The sequence below is a fragment of the Meriones unguiculatus genome, chromosome 2, assembly GCF_030254825.1.
Source record: "Meriones unguiculatus strain TT.TT164.6M chromosome 2, Bangor_MerUng_6.1, whole genome shotgun sequence".
In the NCBI taxonomy this organism is placed as follows: Eukaryota; Metazoa; Chordata; class Mammalia; order Rodentia; family Muridae; genus Meriones; species Meriones unguiculatus.
The window spans coordinates 55,240,935-55,266,816 of NC_083350.1; the positions used below are offsets into that span (position 1 = coordinate 55,240,935).

General features: G+C 40.7%; 2 protein-coding genes and 1 pseudogene across 2 annotated transcripts in view; 1 reads left to right on the plus strand and 2 right to left on the minus strand.

Moving 5' to 3' along the window:
* Window positions 1–8,589, minus strand: part of Ercc3 (ERCC excision repair 3, TFIIH core complex helicase subunit) — a 31,036-nt gene extending 22,447 nt beyond the window's left edge. Inside the window, exons 1-8 of the mRNA XM_060377508.1 lie at window positions 8,472–8,589; window positions 8,063–8,268; window positions 6,487–6,723; window positions 4,834–4,883; window positions 4,087–4,222; window positions 3,747–3,911; window positions 2,924–3,128; window positions 2,006–2,320 (exon numbers count right to left, since the gene is read on the minus strand). Coding sequence (XP_060233491.1) covers window positions 2,006–2,320; window positions 2,924–3,128; window positions 3,747–3,911; window positions 4,087–4,222; window positions 4,834–4,883; window positions 6,487–6,723; window positions 8,063–8,268; window positions 8,472–8,499 — 1,342 coding nt within the window. The 5' untranslated portion in view covers window positions 8,500–8,589. The remainder of the gene's footprint in view (window positions 1–2,005; window positions 2,321–2,923; window positions 3,129–3,746; window positions 3,912–4,086; window positions 4,223–4,833; window positions 4,884–6,486; window positions 6,724–8,062; window positions 8,269–8,471) is intronic.
* A 3,974-nt stretch (window positions 8,590–12,563) lies between these two features.
* The window catches only part of Map3k2 (mitogen-activated protein kinase kinase kinase 2), an 82,104-nt gene continuing 68,785 nt past the window's right edge, over window positions 12,564–25,882 (minus strand). The window contains exons 16-17 of the mRNA XM_060377510.1: window positions 25,088–25,265; window positions 12,564–23,773 (exon numbers count right to left, since the gene is read on the minus strand). Of these exons, the coding sequence (XP_060233493.1) occupies window positions 23,548–23,773; window positions 25,088–25,265 (404 nt within the window). The 3' untranslated portion in view covers window positions 12,564–23,547. The remainder of the gene's footprint in view (window positions 23,774–25,087; window positions 25,266–25,882) is intronic.
* LOC110542065 (hyaluronan mediated motility receptor-like) lies at window positions 19,777–22,206 on the plus strand (annotated as a pseudogene).

Consider the following 25,882-nt stretch of genomic DNA (forward strand, 5'->3'; position numbering starts at 1 on the left):
TTATCTTATATTAAAGATGAGGCCAATGATACTTCAAAAAGAAACCCAACTGGTAGATGAAGAAGCCAAAACACTCCAAAAGCCAAACACAAGAGCCACAGAATAACAGAATCACAAGGTGGTCAGACTCCAAGTAAATGGCCAGTTTTGAATTTGACACTCTAAAGCTTAACAATTTTGAAAACTTACAACATCTGCAAACACAACAAAACTATACCAAACACAAAACAAGGCACTAACAAATAAACAGTTAATGACAAGGTTATCCCCGAGCAAAGACTACATAAACGCAACAGTACAGGATCCCAGGCTTCCCTTTAAGAGGAGTGCTAGAGGCCCAGGCAACAAAAACAACACAGTGCGGGCCTGGGAGGCAGATCAAGTAATACAAATACAGTAGGGTAGGCCTAGATTTTTCACCAGGCTTCACACCAGCCTCCAAGTGTACTGCAGAACACTCTCAAACTCATTTGTAAGATATGACCTTCTACACCATCAGGCCTTCACCTCATCCTCGATATCAGCTTTCTTTCTGACCTCACACCTAACATGTTCATAGGATCTGCAGCCTGTCCATTCAGGCTGTCTTCATCTCCCTGGGTCAAGCCTCTTCTTGGGACCCCATAACCCACTCTTTCACTGCTCCCAAAGTGCTATGCTCAGTAGCCAGAGTGATCTCTACTGTATGTCAGCTCAGGGTACCCTGTTTCTGTTCTTCAGATAGATGGCTTCTTACTCAGTGACTGAAGAGTATAAAGCACATCTCCACCAAGGCCTATGAGGTCTAAAGATACTGTGACAGCTGCTTTGGTGCCAGCCTTGAGTGCTCTCTCAGAACTTATCTGTGACTTAGCTGCTTTGAGTCGTCTGAGCATGCCAAGCTCTTTACCACCACAGGGCCAGTACCCTGTCATTCTCCCTCCTCAGAGACATCCAAATCTCTAGCCAACCCTCTGTGAACACCTCTATTAACATCTCCAGTTGTCCTCAGACATCTACAGACTCTGGAAGAGCTCTCATTCTACAAAAAGACCCAAACACTAGGCCCATTTCCAGTGTTCCGAATGCTCTCCGTTAAAAAATACCTCTTTAAAGTGAAAGAATCTCTACTTTAGATCTTCCTTAATCTCTCTTTTCAAGGAAGAGCTTTCTACCCAGGCATGTCGACTCAAACAGTTACTCAGGAGGCTGAGGTAAAGGGACCATGTGAGCTCAACAGTCTGCCCATACACCATCCTGGGCAACACAATAAGATCACACCCCCAAACAATACAACACCACCACCAACAGAAACCGAAGAGAACTGTTTGCTTGGAGCACTGCACATAAAAGATTCATATCACTGATGAATGTTAGGACACAGACTATCTGCTATGCAAAGTGAAAGATGACAGAGACAAGAAAATAAATACTATACAGCTTCTTTTACATGATAACTCCCACAAAGGGAGTGGGAGAGCCAGCCTGCGGTTGAATGCAGATGAAAATAAGGACCGACTACAAATAGAAATGAAGGAGATATTCTGAAACTAGATCATGGTGAGGGACACACAGCTCTAGAAAGTTACTAAAACCTGCTGGATTATACTCTTATTGCAGCTGACTTTTGTGGCAGATCAATCATATCACTAAGGCTGTTTTAAGAAAAAGATATGCCTGCCACTGAACAAGTAGAACTTATATTCTGACAACTAATACTTCACCCTTCACTTAAAGAAAACACAGCCTATTGTCAAGGGTAATACAGTGCTCTTAGCTCAGAATCACAGGGCCATAAAAATGGGTTAAATTTCAATTAGAACATGTAGGAAGGAAGAAAATATCACTCTCTAAGCCAGTGATTGAAAAGGCTCTGAATGTGTATACCTATCTCCCGGTTCCATCCCACCACACCTGATTATTTCAAAACCCTGCTAGTCAGGGGGTGAATATACAGAAGCCACCTGCAACCCCACAAGGAGAAGTAAGCCTCTCTGTACAGCACAGCCACCCTCCACCGCCTTACCTGGAATAGTGTGCACCTCATCAAGGATCATGAGGCCCCACTCCTGGGTTTTGAGCCACTCCATGACTCTCTCAGCTTCCCAGGACCTTTTGGTGGTATGGCCCAGCATAGAGTACGTGCTAATGGCAATGGAGCAGCCAATGGGCTTGTCCTTGGCATCTGAGGTGAAGCGGCAGATCTGGCTGTCATCAATGGTTGACCACATCTTAAACTGGGCTTTCCACTGCTCCACAGACACTGCTGAATTGCCCAGGACCAGACAGCGCTTTCTGACAGTGCACGCAGCAGTCACGCCTACAAGGGACTTCCCAGCACCTACAAGCAACCAAAAGGTGTTGTTAGCAGGCTGAAACAAAGGTCAGGAATGGACAAAATGGCTCAACAGCACCAGAATCTACGCAAAGTTCACATACCGGTCCTCGCAGACAGAACTGTGAGGCATTTACTGCTTCAGGCTGTCTTCTCCATAAAGAGATGACCCACCTGGCACATTTATGAGAATTAGAACTAGACCCTTCTGCACCTCCTTATATGTATCAACCACTTTGGGGGCTGAATGAGCCTTTCAGGGGGGTCCCCTAAGGTCATCCTGAATACTAGATATTTACATTACAATTCAAAACAGTAACAAAATTACAGTTATGAAAGAGCAACAAAAATAATTTTATTGTTGGTGGTCACCACAACATAAAAAACTGTATTAAAGAGTCACAGCATTAGGAAGGTTGAGAACCACTGGCCTAGACCAAGAGCTGTGGCCTGTGGCACAAAGCAAGCATTTCAATAAACGTCAGTCAAGTCCTGGATGAGAAAGTGATCATTCATAGGAAGTGTGCCTAGCAAGGAAACACTAAGCAGGGTAGGAGGCAGGTAGCAGACAAAGATGGATGGAGCCTTCTTCACTCTGGCCTCACTTACCACAGGGAAGAACAATGACTCCTGAGCGGGCTCGTCCATTCCCAAACATCTTCCGCAGGCTCTTCTCCTGATAGGGCCTGAGCACAGCTGTGGGCTTCAGGTCAATGTTGATATCAGGGTTGAGAGAATCATTCCGGAAGTCATACTCTGCCAGCAGAGGGTACTCTAAGCAGATGCAGCGCTTCTGGAGCTCCTCGATCATTTCCTAGGAGCCAGCAGGAGGACATTTGATAATTTCAAGTCCAAAAAGTATCCCAGACTACACTCAAAATGTCCTCATGATCAAAATCTGGAGTTTTAGCTGGATGAATACAATTTCAGGTCTTGCTTGCCAACAAGTAGGTCAGCACAGAAATGTAGCACAAACTAGCAACATGGTCAAAACGGATTTTGTTTGTTTGGTTGTTTGGTTATCTCTTCTGTCCCAGGGCAACCCTCAATTCACTGTGTAGTTGAGGATGACCCTGGGCTGCTGATTCCTCCTGCCCTCAACCTTTCCAGGCTGTGATGTATACTACCACCCCTAGTTTATGTGGTGCAAGGGATTGAACCCAGGGACTTACACATACTAGGAAAGTAACTCTACCAACAAAGCCACAACCCTGATCTCCTCAAAATGAACTTTAATCAAATCCAAAATGGATCCTGTGGAAAGCAGCTTCCTAGGCCCCAAAAGGACACTCGGACCATAACTCCCCCAAGAGAATGTCATGGCCCACATTGGTAAGAATGAAACTAGGAGCTTATAGAGACCCTTTGTCTCATTGGAGAGGCTGCTGACACAGGACTGCACTGGAAAACAAACCAGGTCACGTTCACTAACCTGCTTAACTTCGAAGGATACTGTCTGTGTCTCTTCTTCCTCCTCCTCATCCTTGTCCATTTGCTCATAAAAATCAAACAGGTCTTTGGGGATGTCAGATTTAGGCTGAGTATCCACCACCTGGGAAGTAGAAGGCCCACCACTGCTTTCTGCCGTCTTGGAAATCTGTAAGAGAAAGGTAGGAGCTCTGACTCTACGCAGCCCTGAACCTTGTCACCAACTGTGAACCGGAGCTGTAAGGCAAAGGCAGCTGGGCAGTGACACTGTCAATGCTGGGTTACAGGAGAACTGCCATCATAAGTTCCCGGCCCCCAGGAAACCCAGGTAGGAGCTCACGCACAGCAGATTTGCTTGTGAAAGTCTCAGTGATGAGTTCGGTAGCCTCCCCCTCGGCATTCCTCAAGCGACATTCCCGGATCACAGGGTCTTGAAGAAGATGCTGGATGACATCAGGGTGGGAACTTTCAACGAAGTACCTAAAAACAGAGAGGAGGAAGTCCCTACTGGCTAGCTCATCATTTCCAGAACACTCTGCAACTGTAACTCAATTAGATGATCTGAAAATTACGGCCTCATAATGACTCTTCCCACACCTTTGTCAAATCAGAGCTAGGAGCTGTAAGTAAAGATGTAACATGCCGAGGGTCAGAGGAGATCCTCATTTTGAACTTAGATTGGCATGTCAGCAGCAAGAGGGGTGCAAATAACCTTCCCTGTGAAATTCTCCTAAAATTACTTGTTTGCAGCATGGCAAGGAGTACAGCTAAACTCAAAGGTAATACATGTGTATAGCTTGAGTATGATTGCTGCTATTTTAACATTCTTCTTTGAAGCACCTAGATATAGAACAGATACCAAGAACCAAAACAAAAAACCCCACTGCCTTATGTAGGTAATCATCACTGCAAATTTTAACTACCAGCTGGAGGGGGTCAACCAGACTACAGGATGAGGGACCTCTTTCCCTTCCAATGTCCCCTCAATTTTCCATCTTTGTCTCAAGCAGGGTCTGAGCCCAGCCCCTACCCACAACCCTTTCTCCTGACTGACACGCAGATGGCAAAGCCTCGTAACTCCCTCCTCTTACCTGTTGTGCTTCAGGACCAACTTGACTTTTCCATAGCTGACAGTACACAACTGCAAGCAGAAAGGACACCAACAAACAGGTGAAATCAGTGCTCAAAACATGCCTGCTTGGAACACGCCTTAGCACAAAACTCCACGTACAGCCACAACTGCCTAAAAGGAACTTTTTTCCACTGACCTCAATTTCTTAGGGACAAAAACCCATCCTCTTGCCTAATTCATATGCCTAGCTTATTTCCAAACTGTTAAAAATATCTGTGCTTTCCACTTTACTTTCCTCTGCATGCCCACAGCCCCCATCCTGACCTGGAAGCTCATCCTGCCTCAGCAGTGCTGCTAACACAGAAGCCATTAGGCACACAGCAAGTATTCAGCAGCACCTGCTACACAAGGTAAGTTCAAATGTCACGAATGCTTAGTTAGGCCTTTCAACCAATGTTCTCATTTCCCCAACTGAAAATCTAAGATTTTTTTTTCATTGTATTGGTAAATGAGCTCAGGACCAGGAAGCTATATTCCTAGCCACCACCACATCTATTTTTAAATTTTGAGACATGTTAGAAATTGACCAGCCTAGGCTTGAATTTACAATCCTCCTCCCTGAACAGCTGGAATTAGAGGCATGTGTCACCTTACCTAGCATAATGTAAGCTTTTTGGTGACAGGAAATAATAGTTTAAAGCCTCTCAGGTTGCCAATCTGCTGGAAGGAATCCAGTAGTTTGTATGATTGCCATGTTAACTTGCTACTCAAGTTCTTCTGAGTTATTCTGAGCTGGCCCTCAGGACACCACAGCATTGCTCCAACACCACCGTCTTTGTAGACCATGTAGACCAAACACTGGGCCTAGCCCTGGTCTTTTCTCCTTGGGCATCCTTCTACATCACTAGAACAGAGAACTCCGCAGAGCTCTGAAGCTTCTCTGGGAGTGGATGCCCATGGTACCCTTCTGCCTCCAGATGTGAAATCTCATTAGCCGGTGGACTACTGTCCCATCTTCTTTGGATAATATTCACCTATATTCAACTGCTATTCCCGGGGAAACCTCTTCATTTCAACACTTGAAGTTTTGACTTTCCCTAACAGATTTCATTTAGCATGGATCTTAGGTATCTACCTTATATGGAGCTCACTTACTATAACAGCCAGCCGCCAGAACCCCACAATAAAGTTATTTTCTCAGAGTTCTAGATCAATGAAACCAGGATCTCACCAGTTTGTGGTGAGGTCTTGTGGCTAGTTAGTAGAGGACCACCTTCTCTCTACATAGTGCCAAGAAGACTTAGGATATCTTATAACTCCTAATAAAGAAAAGCATCTTCAGGATGAGGAGATAGTCATGGCCTCACTTAGTCTTAGTTTACAGGTAAGGATTTCGATACGTATATGCAGTCTACAGCACCATCCATTCAAAGCTGTTTCTCCAAATAACCCTGGCCAGAATGTACCTGAATTACTATCCCATGGCTAGAAGCAACTCACAGAAAGAAGCATGGTCTCAGCCAAGAGCATGGCTAGATCCACAGCAGCAGCAGTTAAGAAATAAGCTGTTTTGCTATCAAAGGAAACACAAAGCAGACATTTAAGGCAACATCCAGTACCTGAGGACATCACCGCCACATTATCAAGGTAGGCAGAATCGCTAGCAACTCACCTTAATAAACTGGATAATTCCATCAGGAACTCCAGTCTTACTAAGCTTTCTGAGGTACTCCGTGATGTCGCTGGTTTGCAGCCCCACACTGACAGCGGCATAGAGGGAGTAGGCTGTTAGTTTGTATTCATGTACGTGAGTAGGCCGGCACACTGGCTCTGCAATTGCCACCAGGAAGTCTTGGGCATATTTGTAAACTGGAGAGAAGGCTTCCAAGAAAATGTGGCCATCAGGAGCCTAAAGAACATCAAGTGAACACAACAGGCAAGAAAAGTAATAAACTTTAGAGACCACTAGACCCAGGTCATTATCAAAAAAGAGGAGCTATCCAGTGCTAAGGGTATTCTTACAACCAATCTTTCGGGTAACCGTGGGGATCCTGTTCCTATAATTAGATACAGAAGTGTAAGAGAAAAGGTTTCCAAAGTTCCATATACAGAAATTTTCTCAAATTGCCTTTTGGCTAGAATGAAAATTGATTATAGAACATTATGTATTTTAAGTCAAGCAAACTTAGCTACCAAATACGTATCTTCCATTAATTTGAAAAGGGGCCAAAGAGATGGCTCAGTGGTAAAGAGCATTGGCCACTCTTCAGTGGCAGAGAACACAGGTTCCATTCCCAGGACCCACATCAGATAGCGCCTAACAGCCTGTAATTCCAGTTTTAGGGGATCTGACACCCTTTTCTAGCCTCCTCTGGGACCAGGCACCTATACATGCAGGCACTCATACATACATATAAAAATTTTAAAATCTTCTTCAAAAACAGTAAATAATTTATTACCTAACACAAACTATTTAGTGGTTGGGGAAACCGCTTGGAGGGTAAAGCACTTGCTATACAAGCAGGAGGACCCGAGTTCAGATCTCCAGCACCCAAGTAAAAAGCCAGGAATGGCAGTGCTTTTTTTTCCCTATAACCACAGAGCTGGAATAGGCGGGGATAGGTGGGTGGGCAGGCAAGCAGATAAAGGGTGTGTTTGGGGGAGGGGGGTTGTCGATGGACAGTAAGTCTAGCCAAAACAGGGAGCTGGGCAAAGACGTGAAGAGTGATTGAGGGAAATAGAACATCAATCTCCAGGCTCTGTAAACACCCCCACGAGCACACCTGCACAATGTGTGCACAAATTCCACACACACACACACACACAAATAAATCGATGCCATTTATCCACTTGTTGATTAACTGCATGTGGTGTTATGTGTGTGCCTGTAGCTGTAAGTGCATGCATGCCAGAGCTCCGATGAAGGACAACTTGCCTGAGTTGGGTCTCTCCTCCTACTATGTGTCTGTATGGTACAGACTCGGGTCTTATTCTTGACAGCAACAGCCTTTCCCTGCTGAGTTATCTGGCTGGCCTATGACACTGTCTATTAGGCAAATGGCATCTGCCATCATGTGGTGGGCTGGAGGGAGATGGAGAACTCCCAGGCCACACTAGCTACTCCAATGCGCACGTAGGAGAACTGTCTCTCCCAGCTGCTTCTGAAGGCAGCTTTCTCACTCTTGTATTATGGAGGTGTGTGAATGTCCAAGATTTAGCTGTCACCTAGATCTTTCGGCCATGCTTACCACCCAGAGGGGCCTGGAAGCATGGTCACCCTTTAACGGCATCTGCTGTCTGTAGTCCTTGGCTCCATATTCATCCACTTTGGTGCCGGACTCGTCCACCTGTTTCCCCGCGGCTGAGGGCACCGCCTCCTGAGAGTCGTTGCCAGGGGCGTCGTCTTCGTCTTCTTCTTCCTCTTCATACTGCCTCTTCTTGGACTTCTTCTTGTCTGCAACAAGACAAAGAAGTGAGGCCAGTAGGATTCTAGGGTTCCCTCCGCACTCCACAGAGGAACTTCTATCAGAACTCCTAAACCAGCGCCACCTGCATCCCGGCATCCCGCAAACACCTCCACCCGACTCGGCTCCGCGCCTCCCAGACCAACAAGTCGGAGAACACCCTGCAGCAATGACTGCTACACGGAGTCCTTACCCCGGTCCGCTCGATCTCTTTTGCCCATAACAGCTCTAAGGCCAGGCAGCCACCGCAGAGCACACCGCGTCAACTCCGCAGGAGGCACTCTCAGAGGAACTTCCGGTACGTGCTGGAAGTACAGCCCCAGACTACCGGAAGTCCCGCCTCTGAATCCTTAGACCGGAAATGCGGGCCACACAGCCTACAGCCGACCGCGTAGGATGTTTTGAGCCTTAGGTAGTTGTTGGAGCCTTGAGCTTACTTACCCTGTAGAACAGGCTGGCCCAGAACTCAAGAGATCTGCTTGTGAATGCTGGGATTCATTCCCTTTGCCCTGCCTTCGCTCTGGTTTTTGTTGACGCTGCTGCTTAAACCGCTAAGGTCTGTCTGGGAAACTTCCTGGGTGGTTCCCGTGAGCTGAGGTTATAGGCGTGTTTCACCACACTGGTTCCTGGAAAATAAATTCCAAACTCTATTTAGAAGGGTCCTGGCTTGGGGTATGTGGCCCAATTGTTAGAATTTTTGCCTATATGAGAAACCAAGGAATAATCTTGGTACCTCACCAGACATGAACAGTAACTCGGCAAGGCAATTCTTTTTGGAGAAGAGTGCACCAGAACGCAAAGGGACTAACAAGTACATCAGAACAGAAAGCTCGTGTAGTTTTTAATTTGGTGACAGTGTCTTTTCTCCATTGGCTGGGGTCAGACCTCACAGCCTTTCGGTGATTTGTTGTTTTCTGAGACAGTTTCTCTGTTTAGCCCTGGCTGTCCAGGAACACACGCCGGAGAGCAGGCTCGTCTCGAACTCGAGATCTGCGTGCCTCTTCCTCCTGGGTGCTGGGACTACAGGCCTGCACCACCAAGCCCTACCCCACAGTTGTGGAGTTTTAAAAGAAGGCAAAGGAAATGGAAGGAAAGAGGGAAAGGGTCGGGTCAGCTTTTTTGAGCCATCAAATTCTAGTCAGCTGCCTGCTTGTGGGTGTTAAGTGTGTGTGCGGTGTAGGCCACAGGTGCTCACAGTTTTTCCCCTCATATCTAGCAGGTTCCAGCCCCAGCACCACATAAACCAAATGTGGTAGCTAATGACTGCAGTCCCGTCACCTGGAAGGTGGAGACAAGAAAGAATGTTAGACGTTTTCAAAAAAACAGTAGTAGAGTGGTCCTGGAATAGCTCTAAGTATGCCATATATATGAAAATGGTATGATGATATCCTTTATGCTAGCAAAAAAGGAAGCAATATGAAATTGGCTTTTTGTTTTAAGATCTGGGAAGATAACTTAGTAGGTAAAAGTACTTGCTGCACAATCATGAAGACTCCATTTTGGATCCCCCAGAACCCACATAATGGAGGCAGGCATGATATTAAATAGCTGTGACCCCAGCACTGAGGGCAGAGGAGAATCCTTGGGACACACTGGCCAGCCAGTCTAACACATGAGCTCTAGACTTTGAGAGAAATCCTGTTGCAAAATAAATAAGGTGAAGTGGGGCTGGGGAGATGGATCAGTGAAAAAGCACTTGCCACAAAGGTGAAAGGATCGGAGTTAATCTTATAAAAGCCAAGGGGTGGGAGTCTTGTGGGGGGGGGTTGTCACTGAAGAGATAGCTCAGTGCCTAAGTGTAGAGGAATTTAAATTCAGAACATGGCTGCTCTGTCAAGAGATCACATCCAAAGATCTACATCTGTGTGATCTGGCTGGAATACAAACACACCTCTAATCCAGGAGACAGAGGTAAGCATATCTGAGTTCAAGGCCAGCCTGGTATAGAGCAAGTATAAGGTAAAGAAAAACTTAGGTTCAGGTGTAGTGGTACATGCTTTTAATCCCAAAAAATGAAAGTAAAGATAGTTTGTAGAAGGAAGCACCATGTTTGAAAGTGATGTCTAACTAGGAGGCAGAAAAAGTGATGAATTAGAGAAAGATTTGACAGAATAGGATATGCCCAATTCTCACAAGAAAAGAGAGGAAAGGAAAGCTGCTTAAGAGGCAATGCAGTGAGGAGGCAGTTTTACCAGGAGAGTTTCACAGAAACAGGTTGCAGTCAGAGAACAAGCTAGACACAGGTGAAGACAGAATGAGCCAGAGGCTTAGAAAAGATTGCTGGAGTTAGTTTGAGGCCAAGCAGAGCAATTCAGAGACCGACAAGCCAGATTGAACAAGTCAACTGGGAGAGGAGTTTGAACTATAACTGCTGAGGTGAACCAGCCAGCCCAGAACTCAATAAGAACTAGAAAGGGTGAGCATAATAAGCAGTTAAGTCTCAGAGGCTGAAAACATTCTAGGCCTAAGTTAAATTGTATAGAGGCTAGAAGCTTCCAGGATTAGGCCTAGGTTAGCAGACGGAGTTAGTAAACCTCTGAGATTAACAGTTGAAACAGGCTAATAAAAGTTACTTTTACAGCTAAGAGCACTTGTTGCTCTTCCAGGAGTCTGAGGTTGCTAGGCTTCCCAACACCCACGTGGTGGCTCACAGCCATCCCTAAATCCAGTTGTGAGATCCAAGGCTTTCTTCTGACCTCTGCAGGCACCAGTCACACATGGGGTGGACATGTATGCACTCATACACATAAATCTAAAAACAAAATAATAACAGGTAGGCTGCTTAACCTGCTTCTAATCTCAACATATGGAAAGCAGAGGCCTGGAGCAAGCCAACTCAGTGGGCTCTGAATTCAAATGAGGGACTCTGCCTCATTATCAGTGGAGAGCAAATGGAACAACACTTGCACACACACCAAAATAAATGAGGATGGTAAAACACACCTGACATCAACCTCTTGTATCAGTGGGTGTACACAAACACAAAGCAAGCATGAGGGAGTGAGAGTCAGCTGGTGGACTGTGGACTCGCTTCCCTTTGTTCATACTGCTCCTGAGTCTACACTCAACAAGTGTCCAGAGTCTATCAGAGCCATCTTCATAGTGGCCCCTTTCCTTCTTTGTGCCTTTGCTGTGTGTGTCAGGTGCTTCTGCTGATAACACCCAGCTTTGCATTCTATGGGCTAGACAGTTCTCACCCTCTGGACACTTCCCAGATCATACCTCCTAGCCTACATGTTTTAGCTAGAGATGGAGGGGCGGTGTGGAAGTTATCCTGCATTCATTGAGAGTGGAAGGAAGCGTAGCCCTGAGATCAGTCCAGAGGGAGCGCCTGCCTTCACTTTCAAAGCCTCTAGAGTATTATTAATCATACTGCTGGACAGCTATCAAACTGTAGGGTTACTGTCAGTTGAGATTTGCTGTCAGGTCACCAAGGACGAAGCTCTCTCCCTTTGCATTTCACCAACTCCATGACCAGCACCTGCACTGTCATTTTATCAGTATCCAGCCACAGTGCCCACTGAAGCAACCACACTGGGCCTTCCCTTATCCAGGGACTGTGCAAAGCAAGTGGCCCCTAGTGAAACCCAGGTTTTAACAATGGATTCCCTCTACAAGATAGTATCTGAAGTCATACAGTGTGACAAAATGGGAATTCTCTCCTCTACTGGTTCATCTGCCAGAGGAATCAGCCTCATCAAAGCCCAAAACTAGATTGAGGCTCCTGACGCCTGCGTTTTTAAGTAGCATCTGAATCCCCTTGCCCCATCAGGACACTGCATAGCTAAGGCTGTCCCCTGGTTGTTTTTGTCATAATGTCTGCTTTGGCCCTTTTGTATCCTTTGTAGATTTGCAAGGCTTTTCCTCTACTTCTTTCCTTGGAATAAAGTATTTTTGTAATTCTGAATCTCTTTGACTGGATGCCTTCGACTGGTTTTGTTGTTTTAATTTCTTAGTATGCACATAAATGAGGTCAAAGGACATCTTCAGGGTGGTTCTCTCCCTCCACCATGGGTTCTGAGGATTGGATTCAAGTTCCCATGCTTGTATGGCAAGCACTTTACCCACTGAGCTATCTCCCCAGCCTGGTGGTTGTTTTTAATCACTACATTCAATCTGAGCTGTCGTCATGTTCACACAAAGATCTATGAAAGAGGTTTTATGGACATCACAGGCTTAGACACAAGAGTTTCTAGGTAACTGTGCTAGGTGTTCCAAAGAGCAAGCAAACAAGAGGAGACTTTGGTAAATACGCTATGTCCAAGAACGTATCTGTACACACAAATCACAGTGGGAATAAATACCAGCTTTATTAACACTCAAAGTGCCATTCATTATGCCCATTCCATAGTCCAGAAGGTTACTGAGAGTAAGCACCTCTGAAACACAATCAGTCCAAAGATGAACAGGAAAGGAAAAGTGTGTCTCACTGTCCTCAATACCGCAGGCCTTCATGCATGACAGATCTAATAAAGATGTGTCTGTAATTCACAAATTGCCATATAAACAGTCATTATCACTAACAAAATATAAACATGGTTTCTTTTATATTAAAAACTTTAAAAGCTATTTACCAGCAAGAAAAAAAATACATAGAAATTATAAAACTGAAGAAATTTTACACATTTGTACAAGCACAATTTTGAATGAACAACAAACCCAAATTTGTGTGAAATGTAGTACCTACTGCACTGTGTCCGGCTTCTGGAAGGTCCTAATCACATGGACTCCTTTCAACATAATAAGCTTAGTGACAGTCAAAGTTCAACTGTAGACTTTATTCCTAACACAAATAACTTTACAATACCACATACGTTTGGCAGGATCCCATTGACTACAGTAACACTGTCAGACTGAAAACCTATTTTCCAACTCTGCCAGTTGCTTAAAACACACAGAGTATATAAATACACCGTGTATTTGGCACACTGTGTATTTGGAGATTCCTAACACAATGGTAGTCAACTGTGAAGAGTCACAATAAGCCAATGCATTGTTTCATAAACGCGGTGTAACTTTGCTCAGTAAGAGAAAAATTAAAACTTGAAAACTTTGGAAATAAGGGATATATTCAAAAACAACAGTTGGTCAGGTCTAAAGTAACTAGAGATATAAAAGTCTCGACATGTCTTCAAGACAATTTAGTTTCTCACATTTTTTTAAAAGAACTCTGAGGTCAAAGGCCATGTTAGTGGATAATGTGTTTTGCTACTGCTTAACAATCTCCCCCCACCTCCAAAAAAGGCTGATAGTTGTTGTTAGTTGTTGTTAGTATTTTAACTGAACTCTAAGCAAAATCTGTATCCAACTCTGGAACTACAAATGCTTAAATGGTTAAAACCAAAATGTAAAAAATAATTTTGACCAGCCAGCTGAAAATATAGTGCATATATATTTATACATATATAGTAAATAATCTTTCAGAAAGCTTTTACATATATTTATCATAAAGTTCTTAAAACTGTGGAAATGAAATGAAAATAAGAATTTACTAAGATATATACATGTGTCTACATACACAAAGGTCATCTCCATACAAACACGTATCTCTTGATACACACAGAATACTTTCAACCTAGGAATTGTTTCAGAATACAGGATAAACTTAGAATACAACACTGAACTCCTGAGTTCCTCAACAAAGACAGAAACACACACAGGTGACTTTGCAAAAGCAAGAAGGTCATCCCACTAACCGTCATAGCAGCGCAGAAACTGAGGGCTACATCTGGGAAGAAGTGCAAACACAGAGACAGTAGTTCAATGCACGCACTCACAATTCTCAGACACTCAATAATTATTGGTCATAGAAATCAGTGTACAAATTAAATGTTTGAAAAATGTGCAAAAAAGTCAACATTGATAGAAAACAAAAATATTTGTACATAATTATAAACTTCTCAATATTCAACTGAGATTAAAAACATTTGCTGAAAATAATACATTAAATATAGAAAATTTAATGGATACACTTTAAATGTACATTAAGTCAAAGGGTAAATTTACAAATTGATAATCATAGTTTGCAAGATAAAAGTTTATTTTCAAATTTATCCAAGTTTATTTACAATGAGTAAAAACAACCACATGAAATATAAGAGATGTCAGACATTAAAAGTATTTTTTGGTATTAACTTTGTTAGGATAGTTCGGAATGCAGGCTAAAATTTAAAACCAACAGCAATAGAAGTGTAAACGTTTTACTTACTAATTATTAAAAAAAAAAAAACACCATTTGTCTTTAAAGAAGTATTCTCATCCCTAGACAATATGGTTTCAACTCACAACAGTTTGGCCCACTTCCTTTTGCCCATAAGCCTTTCTGGCTTGTAGCTCTCCACTAGTCTACTCTCCTTACTGTACGTACGGAAAAAAAGTCTTTGGGAATCTGAGAACATGTCAAATATATTCTGGAATCAAAGCATCTACTAGCATTTAACATCTAATTACTTATTTTCTGTTCTAAGTTATGCTAATGCTAAAAACCACAGATTACACAGGGTTTTTGTTTTTTTTTTTTTTTTTTAAGAACTAAAACATACAAATAAATGAACACAAAGTGCTTTTCAGAATAGTCAAACTTTTCTCAGCTGGCATTATAAGATTCAGAAATCCTTAGTTGGGGCAAATTCTCTAAGTTTTAAAGTATAGAGAGCAGATGCTTCTATGTATTCCAAAATGTCTATGGCACAAAGCAGACCAGTTCATAACCTACTCTTCTTCACAGCATTGTTGCAATGTCCTGTAAGTCAAAAACAAGCTCATAAACATTAAGACACTAGAAAGAAAATAAGCCACCAATCTGAGGCATCAGATAGCAACATGAATCTACACACCATCAGTGGTCAAATGACATGAATAAGATTGGCACGAATACAAACTTAGGTCTGCAGTATCTAAATAGCTCCACAATGGTTTAATTAAATTCTGCATGTCTAAATGCACACACTGAGCCCCTGTCCTTTTCCTTGAAGGATAGATAGATTGGCATACAAATTCTACTAGCATCTGCTCTATCATTTATATACTATTAGCTTACATATGGGCAGATTTATCAGGGCTAATCATTTTGGCTATATGTTCAGGGAATACAAAAGCTTTGGTTTAAAGTGATTCTGGTAATACAGACTGAAATACAAACAAACATCATCAAGCAGGACAGGAGTATTCTCTTGTCTAATGTCTTTGCTGTTAGGAACACCATACCTTATGACTGTCTATTAAAACACACAAACACAAAAAACCATGAAGAATAATGAGACTGTATACAGGCAATGGATACAATTTATTTTTTTCTTTACTACAGCTATGGCTCCTCCCTTGCCTTCCTGAAGCTCAATCTTGACCACCTTTAGTACCTCTGAGAAAAGAAATGTCTGGGTTGCCCTGAAAGCTTATCTCCAGCTCTCAAAGTGAGAATGGGGAGGATGACCCTGGTATTTCCCAAGCTCTTATGGCATCCTGTCCAGACAGGGAGTAAAAGCAGCACTGAAGATGACTATGAAGTAGGAACAGTGGCATCACAGCATGCCTTCCCTAGCTAACCAAAAAGAGGTATATTTCCTTTCAACGACTTGGTAAACTAAGGAAGCTTGTTTAGATAATGTCTCGCAGAATTTCTATTCTAAAAAGTTCATAAAGAAATACCCAAGATCGAATACTTCCTATTTATGAATTATATATAAGCTAATTATTATACATACAAACAGACAAATTGAATTTTAATCTACTTTTAGCAACTAGGGACTTGGCAATTTACAATAAATACCCTTATTAAACAATCATTTGTACTAGCTACTTAGGGAAAATGTACTGGCATGCCTACTTGAGGATGATTCTTCTCATCCTACGTTAGTAGATCATACATTTTTCAGTTGTTCTTCCAAGAACAGAGACAGATCTAACTGAACAACCATACCTTCTACCCTGCCCCAACTCCAAACACACACACACACACACACACACACACACACACACACACACACAGCATGCACTTCACAAAACAGTAAACTAGAATATTAGTCAAATGTTAAACACCAAGGATTAGAATCTGCTCTCCCTGGATTCCTTGCTCATTGCCTCCATCTTTGTAATATACTTAAACAAGCTCTTCTGGGCAAAATAACTAGCCTAGCTCTATAAAAATCATAACCAAAAAATAACACACAAAGAACTTGGACAGTGCCAATATGACTGAAAATCAAGTAATCAACCCCAAAATCAATTTACTATGTCTTTTAGAATGAGAATACCTTTCTATATTTATTTTAGGAATGATATCTAATAGAGATTACAGTCAGATAAACGTTACTGTTTCTCTTCTAACATTTTTTAAAAGGAGGTAGAAAGAGTAGGAGGAGGAAATATGCACTAAGAAACACATAGGGTCCAACACACAGTCTAAGGCCAAATAAACTCGATGCCTAGTGATTTTGGAAAAACTCTTCATTTTGTTAGGTAATTTGAATTACAAATATAAAATAAAATTAAGGCATACAGAGAAAAAGGCACTACTAAAAATCAACAAACTGCTTTTCATTGAAGTGTTAAAATCAAATAAATATGTCACATCTAATATAAATGCCAAATATGATAAAACAATAGGATTTCATACCAATTTGATCTTAGCATAAGTAACACTTGATGAGTTCAGCTTCTATCAAATATCCTCTGTATTTCAACACCTAAAACCAAAATTAAGTTTTGGGGTTTCTTTCCCCTTAAAACAAAACCAGTAACAATAGTTGGAGCCAGGGAGAACCCCAATATGGTGTACTAAGGAACAAATGCTCCATTGTCCCAGAACAATCTGGGGCTGTGATGTGCATTAAGAGCAGGTTCTGACAGAGAGGCTGTCTAACCTGGGATATGGGGATAGTTTTACTGTAATCCTCTTGTTAATATCTTTGGAGTCTATAATATCCAACAATTACCCAAAATTTCTTCCTTGTTTATTCATATAAAACTTCTAGCATTTTAAACACCACTGCTAAACTTTCAGAGTTAAGGTATGCCATAAAGTACCTGTCTGCCAATACTCCTCCTCAACCAGAACTTCCTGACGGATGTTCATTTAATGTGACATAGAACATCACAACTGTTCTGTAAGAAAATGAAAATGATTGACCTTACTTTTCAAAAATTGGACAAAGCTGGATGTGATGGCACATGTGTGTTTTCCCTGCACCTGGGAGGCAGAGGCAGGAGTATTTAAGTTCCAGGCCAGCCTGAAACAGTGAGAAACCTGACTCCAAAAACACAAGTTAAATAAGACTGATTAATTTGTACATCTGGGCAACTCCAGCTGAATTTATATGAGGATTTTTAGACCCCAAAGGAAACCATTGGCATCAACTCTGCCATGAACCAAGTAGTCTACATCATGCTGGGTCATCTGCCAATCTTTTCAGGCTTGATTTTATTTTCGTAGTGATTTGACAATCTTCTAATAACTCTATTTCAGAAATAGTACAGATCAGACCTGACCAATGTCAGAATTTGGTAGCAGAAAGCTACTCTAAACATATATATTTACTCTTTTTATGTAATTTCTATTGGGAATAAGACTCAAATGAAAGCCAATTCCATTTATTCCGAAATAAAAGTTTTAATTTATCTTTTATAGTCCAGCATGTGCATTAATATTTGACTTCTCATATGTTTAGATTGTGCCTCTTAATACTTTCTAAGGCAATAGTCATAATAGATGTTTTTAAAGTTAGAAATATACTTTTGTAAACAAGGAAAAGTGCTGAAATTTTTCAAGATATTCATCCTGAAAACCTCAAAGTATGTATAATTTCAGTACATTTAAATACCAATCCATCAACAGTTTTATTAGTTACATTTTCAACTCTTTTATTCAACTACTTCTATTTGCACTGTAAAAGGTCTTCCACTTGACTCAATCCTGTCATGCCACTTTGAATCTCTCGGGGCCCGCAGGCAGAAGGTGCTTCCTAAAGCACACCTGACGCTGCTAGTAGATCTGCCCCAGCACCGGAAGTCTGCTACTGGCAATGCAGAATGCATTTAAAGGCACAAAGTCAGCAGTCTGGCCATTTTCCAGCCAAAAAGAAACATTGCAGTACCAAAGAATCAGTTGTGCATTAAAAAAAATACATTTAGTCATTTTAAAAAATTCAAACTTCATCTGTTAATCCATACCATCAGGCAGAAAAAAAAAAAAAAAAACGGAGTGTAATATTTTACTTCCTTTGACAACATTGTTTCCTTTCAAATTTTTCTTTCTTTTAATTTACTATTGGCCTTCCATGTCCCATACCCCTACCTACTTCAAGCTTTTTTGCTCTAGCAGGTTGTGTGTGTCTGTGTGTGTGTGTGTGTGTGTGTGTATACATATATATAAACTTTAAATAGGTATAGTAACTCTCATTGTGTTTTTGGTACCTTCACAACTGGTCTGAAATAAGTTCACATCATAGTCAATATAATAACTCTGTAAACTATTAGTCTATTTTAAGTCTTTATAGTTTTATTTGTCTTATAAAGCTTTTGCATTCTGATGCAGCTATTTACTACTGAGTTTAGAAAAGAAAGAGGAGACTGTTAAAAAGCTAGCAATTTGCTTTCAGTTCCAGTGTGCAGGCATCTTTCTGAAGAGTGTTTGTCTCTCTTCTGTGCTGCACATTACCCTGATGGACCAAAATGAGCCAAAGGGAAATCACAACCACACTAGAGACAAAGAAACCACAAAACAAACAAACAAAAGACCCCAGCAATCCAGGTACCATGATCTTGCTCAAGTAGAAAGATGTCCTCACTTCATAAAAGAGAAAGAAGTTACACCACACATAAAAATTAGGTTTCCAGCATAAAATTAGGCAACTGATTTGCTACAGTGGAGGCACCTGATGCTTACTCTTTGCAAGGGACTTCATTTGATTTAGAGTGTACAGGAGAAGCATTAACTAATTTTTTGAGCTCTGACTCTCAGACTACTGGAATTTCAAAAGTTATTACAGGCTATGTTGGGTAGGATCTTGATACTTTAAAGCCAGATCTAAATAGCTTCAAAATCAAAGTACTTACAAAACATCTAACTAAGCACACCTTGTAATAACAACAAGAAAATCAGAATATCTTACTTAGTCCCTTCTGATGAAAAGCATCACATTTAGGGTCTCCTGGAAGACTGTTATCTTCCAGGCTTTTGAAAATAAAGTACTTAGCACTTGGTTTAATATGCTGAAAAATTTGCAAGCAGCCAAATTACTGACACCTTCATGTGTTTCAAGTCTTGTAATTCTAGAAACAGCAGGGTCCTCCGCAGCTTAATCTTTCCATTTAGTGACATGGCACCAAGTAAATGTTTACAATGGAAATACCTGGCAGTGTTTTAACTTTTCCACTGCTAGTAAACACTTTGTTCTGGTGTACTTTTCTTGGCCTAGAAGGATGAACTACTTTTAAGAAAAGAATATACAGACAGTTGCTGAGGCATTTGGTTGCTTTCATGTCTGGACCCAAGTGTCAGAATGTCCTTTCCTAAGGTGTCCCTGAAAAGATTCAATGACCCTTCAGGTTGTACTCCATCTCTAGGTGCTTACAATGTTAAAACTTCAGAACTGTCTATAGGACCAGTGTCTTCTCAGAAATCACAAATATTTAAAAGCCAGAGAGAATCTCAACAAAATCTTAACACTGAAAAAGATACTACCTTGCTTGCTTCAGCTAAAAAAGCAAAGACTTTAGTGTCAAAGCAGGAGCCTCAGAAGAATAATAAAGATTTGAAGAGATTAGAAAAAGAGATTCGTGCTATTTTGCAAGAGGGAGATGCTCAGGACAAACAGATCCAGGATATGGAATCTGAGTTGGAGGAGATAAAGCAAAGCTAAATGAATCAGTCAGAGACAAAACATCTCTCTCTGCAAGTAATGCTTCCCTGGAAAAAAGGTTTATTGTACTAACCAGAGTGAAAGAGCTACTAAAATGTGAGTTTTCTGACGATGGTCACTAAAAGAAAATGAGAACTCTAAGCCTAAGAAATAAAAAAGAAACAAGGATGAGGAGTCTGATGGTTAAACACAACAACATGGAGCTGAAGCTGCAGGCCACTGGGAGGGACCTTACAGAGTCTCAGGGAGAAGCAGAACAACTGGCGCAAAAAATTTGTTTCCACAGAGAAAAGATTGATGAAAAATCTGAAACAGAAAATACATCGAAGAAATTAGCTGTGCAGGTGAGCAAGTGGAAAAATACGAACTTAATATTGCCCAGTTAGAAGATTTGAAAGAGAAGGATCTTGAGATTTTAAGTCTTAAGCAGTCTCTTGAGGAAAACATTATATTTTCTAAGCAAATAGAAGGCCTGACTATTAAATGTCAGCTGCTTGAGACAGAAGGAGATGATCTTGTCAACAAGAACAGAGAAAGGGCTCAAAGTCTCAGTGCTTAGATACAGATTGTAACAGATAAGCTGGTTCTGGAAAAACAAGCATAAGAAAAACTGCAACAAAAAGAATTGCAAATCCAGTCACTTCTGCAGCAAGAGAAGGAACTGTCCACCAGTCTTCAGCAGCATTCGGAGAAGAATGTCTTTGGAGACAAGTTAAGGCTTGCTGAGGACAAGATGGGTGTGGTACACAGAAGGAAGAGCAGAACCAGAGGCTGGTTAAACAGCTGAAGAGAAACGAAGTCAACAGCAGAGCAGCTGAGACTTTAAAGAAATAAACAGAAGATCATAAGCTGGAGAACTTGATTCTACAGGAAGAAGTAGCCATGTCTGAAGAGAGTGTAGATGTTCAACAACAGATGATGATAGCTGAGAATACAAATCAAGAATATGCAAGGATGCTTCTAAATTTGTAGAGCAGATCAACACCGAAACAGAAATTAAAGAAATCACATCTTCATTTCTTGAGAAAATAACTGACTTGCAAAATCAACTCAGCAAGATGAAGAGGAACTCAGCAACTCGAAGAGGAAGAAGCAAGAAAAGCAGAGAAAGAAAATGCATTGGCAGAATTAAACATGGAAAATGATAAAATGGCATCTTTATGAAGAGCTAAATAACAAAATTAAACTTTTCCAGCAACAACTAGATGTGTTTGAAGCAAAGAAGCAGGCATTGCTGAATGAACATGGTACAACTCAAGAACAGCTAAATAAAATGAGAGAGTTGTATGCAGAGCTACTGGGTTGCCAGAATCTAAAGCAAAAAAATTAAGCATTTTGTGAAACTGAAGATGAAAACAGCCAACTCAAACTGGAGGCACCAAAATTCCAATATCGGCTTATTAAAAGGAAACAAAATGAGCTCAGACTTCAGGGAGAATTGAATAAAGCTCTGGGCATGAAACACTTTGACCTTCTAGGGCTTTTCATCATGATTCTAAAGAGAATTTTTCCCTCAAGACCCCATTAAAAGAAGGCAACACAAACTGCTGCTGGGTTCGGACGCAACATCAAAGATCATGGAAGTATACATCTAAAATACCTGAAGATTATTTTATTATTCCTGATATTATGTTTATAGTATATATTATACAATGTATTTAATTTCTACTGCCTATTCTTAGGTTTATGAAAGGACATTCAGTATTTGTTATAAAATGTCTTAATTCTAGAGTTCTTACTATTCTGCTGAAGAGTGGAAAGGCTCACAACCATCTATAATGCAATTTGGTGCCCTCTTTTGGCGTGCAGGTGTATATGCAGACGGAACATTTTATATATAATAAATAAATAAGTCTTAAAAAAAGATTTTTAAAGAATTTGTCATCTGCATATCCTCTGAATGTGTAATATAAAATAAACTCATAAAGAAATTAAAAAAATACAGTGATGCTATATTTAAAAGGCTGAATACTCAAATTATTTCTAAAGGGAGAGTTAGAGATTCAAGTGCAACCAGCAGCTGTCAAAGGACTGACCGTTATTGACTATGCTGAGATTGTTCACCCCTGACTAATCGTCATCTGCTCTTATGAAACCCTCATCTGCTCTGCATCTTTCCTCTGAAATCTGTTTTTCCTGCTTTGTAAACGACTGCTTTCATTTTTTAACGGGGCTTTTATCCTAGGCACTTCTGCCATCTGTGGCAGGATGACTCCTGGGCAGGGAGTCCTTGTGCACTGCAGTCTACCTAGCGGCACCCCCAGCCCCTGCCCACTACATGCTAGTAGTACCTTGCCAGTTATGGCAACAAAGTGTCTCCAGGCAATGTCAAATGCCAAGTAAAGTGAAATGACTCCCCACCACTGACCTTATTGTCTTACAGGTGTCTACTCTTCAGAGGAGCCTCTGGCTTAGTACTCTATGACCCCCAAGAACAAGGGTTTTATTTCATGACAGGAGCTTTGAAACATGGGTACTTGAGTTAAAGACTATTACCTATGGGAAACCAAGGACTAGAAATAGGAAGATACTATAGAAACAGAATTTTTATTATTTCTCAGTTCCCTTCACTTTGGGACTTTCCTCAAGTAAATAATGTTTAAAATATACTAAGTAACACTTGGTTCTTTTTTTTTCCTTATTTCTACTGCCCGGCAACTGTGGTCTCTTTTACTGCTCCTATATTTAATGAGCAGTCGTCTGTGTTTTAAATGAACTTATTCCTTGGCTTTCAAATACAACAATGTTTTTGAGCAGAAAGCTATCTCTCAAGATCTATAGATTCCAGTATGGACCTACTATAGTGTATTTGCCTATTATACTGATTAGGATTAAAAAACATACCTCTTAGAGATTGGTATCTTCTATTCAAGATTCCTACTGAGCAAAAAAGCTTGATAGATAGAGGTTAGGATCTAAAGAATACAGATATAAGAAGAAACCTATATTCTTTAAGTTGAGTACCTACCCTAAACTCACGTTTAGAGCTCAAGCCCACAAATAAAGGTCTATTTAAATACTATCACTAAGAACTACAAATTGTACATCACTTTCTTCTCTTTGTCTTCCACATCAGTGATACAGGTCAAGACTACCACAATCTTTATATATTCCAAATGATTTGTTTGTACTAAAAAGAGACTATGTACTAAAGTGCTTTATATCTCTGGACCACATCAGTACATTATAAAAATCTTAAAAAAAAGAAGTTTCAAGTTCTTGTAAAGAAAAAAAGATTAAATATAAAAAATTTAGTTTACTATTATTATTAAACAAATTTAACCAAGAATCAAGAGAAATGTTTTCCCTCTTGTCTTTTTCTCCCCATCTCTCTTTTTTATAAAAAAGGAAAGTGCAGTGAGAGAGAAGGTGAACTCGAAGAGCTGGTGGAGGCACAGAAGCTGCCGGCTGCTAGTGATAATGCACAAACATGTGCCGCAAGAGCTCCTCGGCTGAAGGTCGCAGTTTGGCCTCTACAAAAATCCGTTTGAGGAAGTCTCGAGTATAGTCTGAGACATGAGGTGGCAGCTTTGGGTTTGTTGGCTGAGTGGCGATCTTGAAGATGGCAGCCATTGCTTCAAATTCAGCCCAGGGTGGCTTTTCAGTTAGCATTTCTACCACAGTACATGCTACACTCCTAAAAAGAAGTGAAAAGGAACATTACCCAAGCAATAACCTCAGGGAAGAAAGCCGGTTAGCCAGAAAATGAGAGATGGGTTAAAGCCCACATGTACTTCAATATTACTTATTTCAAATACAAAGTTTCACTCAAAGCTCAATTAAATAAAACTGTAATTCAAACATGAAAATCAGTGAAAGGCTAGAGCAACACACACATTTCAATGAAACGATATCATAAATTAGAGCAAAAACTTTATTATTTTTGTTTCAGATAATTTTCAAACATGATATTAATAATTTTGTCCCTTATCCTACAAAGAAAACAAGCATTATAAATTATTTGCCTTCAAGTTCCTAAAATATATATTTTTTTTTTCTGGTTGTAAAATAAGAAATGGCCATTTTCTGAACTAAAAATTACTATGTAATTTACTGAATTAATTTCAAGGCACTAATAACTAAACACACAGCCCCAGCCCTGACATAGCCCTGCCAGAGGTAGAGGCACAAGCATGATTTTCCTTCCTTCTTACCTGAAAGACTTGTAGATACCTTAAATCATTCAGAATCTAATAATGTATTTTCAAAAAAAAAACAAAAACAAAAAACAGAGCTAAGTATATTATAAAAATACCCACATCACACCACTACCACAGCAACAGATTTTACTCATGTAAAACAACCATCAATTTACTGTAAATAATTATACAATCTGACTTTCAAGATCCTTGGAAAATCTGATGGTGCAATCAAAATCTAATTCACCCGTTAATGGAGATCTCCTTATTCTTCAAACACATAAACAGAGATTACATGATGATCCTTCAGAACCATACTACTGCACTGTAAGGTTTTAAATCGTTAGTAAATATCCCTGCACAAAGGAAAGTTGCTGAAGTCTGATCTGCCCCAGCTCAGGGTGGTGGTGAGGAATTGAGGTCTGTGTTAGGAGGGACAAGTTAATGTCCTCAGGTGACCTCATAACCCACCTTTACCCCAATCACTATCTGAAGGTTCAAAAAAAAAAAAAATCACTGATTCATTTTTTTGTTTTTGTTTTTTAAAGACACTGATAACCAAGAATGCAAATTATCCAAGGAAATAAGAGCTTTCTAATGTTAAGGTTTGCTTAAGACAAAATCCTTCCTAAAAGAAAAATAGGTTCAAAGACTCAAATAGTCAGGTTAGCCTTGACAAGGTATAATTGAAATGGCATTAATACTTACAATTTATATATCCTGCTTCCAATGTACAAGAAATAATTTAAATCTGGCAATTTCAAATGTGGGGAAAAATAAGAAGGTAAGTTTCCAGGGACATCCACGCTTACCAGATATCTGCTTTTCTGCCATAGCCTTCTCCACTAATGACCTCAGGACTCATCCAGTATGGTGTGCCTGTGACAGACTTCATTCCCGTTCCTGACAGACAGATGGTCTGAAGCCGTTTGCTAGCCCCGAAGTCTCCTAATTTGATATTGCCTGTGGAATCCCTTAAGATATTTGCTCCTAAAAATAAGAAACAGTCTCATTTTAATGGTTTAATAGTCTCATTTTATGGTCTAATTGGCATTCTAAAATGTATATAAGTGGCAGAGAATTCCTTTGTATATTCTACTCTGTCCTCAAATTAGGCTGCAGTGCCTAGCTAGCCTGTGGTCAGTTAGAAAACCCTATTTACCTTGCATTGCTGTTTGTACATCACTTATCCGGATATGTATTAGAACCTAGTGAGCTTCTCCCAAAAAGGATAGAACAGGGGCAGATGCAGGGAAAAGAAAGGAAAAAGGGCTATGAATAAAGCTTGCTGAAGCACCAAGAAAGGCTCTGGCTTCACTTATTTGCTATAAATCAAGGCTGAAGACTATTTTCCTGATCAGCCAGCTTTTCCTCAGGAACCTCCAAAAGGACCTTCACAGTCAGAACCTCTAGCATCATATGCCTATGCCAATATTATTTCAGCATTAGTTACATGTATTTTAAGGTGTTTCTTTCTGGTGGGTGCTGTCATTTTTAATTCAAGTCTTTACTATGTAGCTCAGACTGGCCTCACACGCTCTGCCTCAGCCTCCCCAGCACTGGGATTACAAGTGTATATACCACCACGCTACACTTTTTTCTTCTAA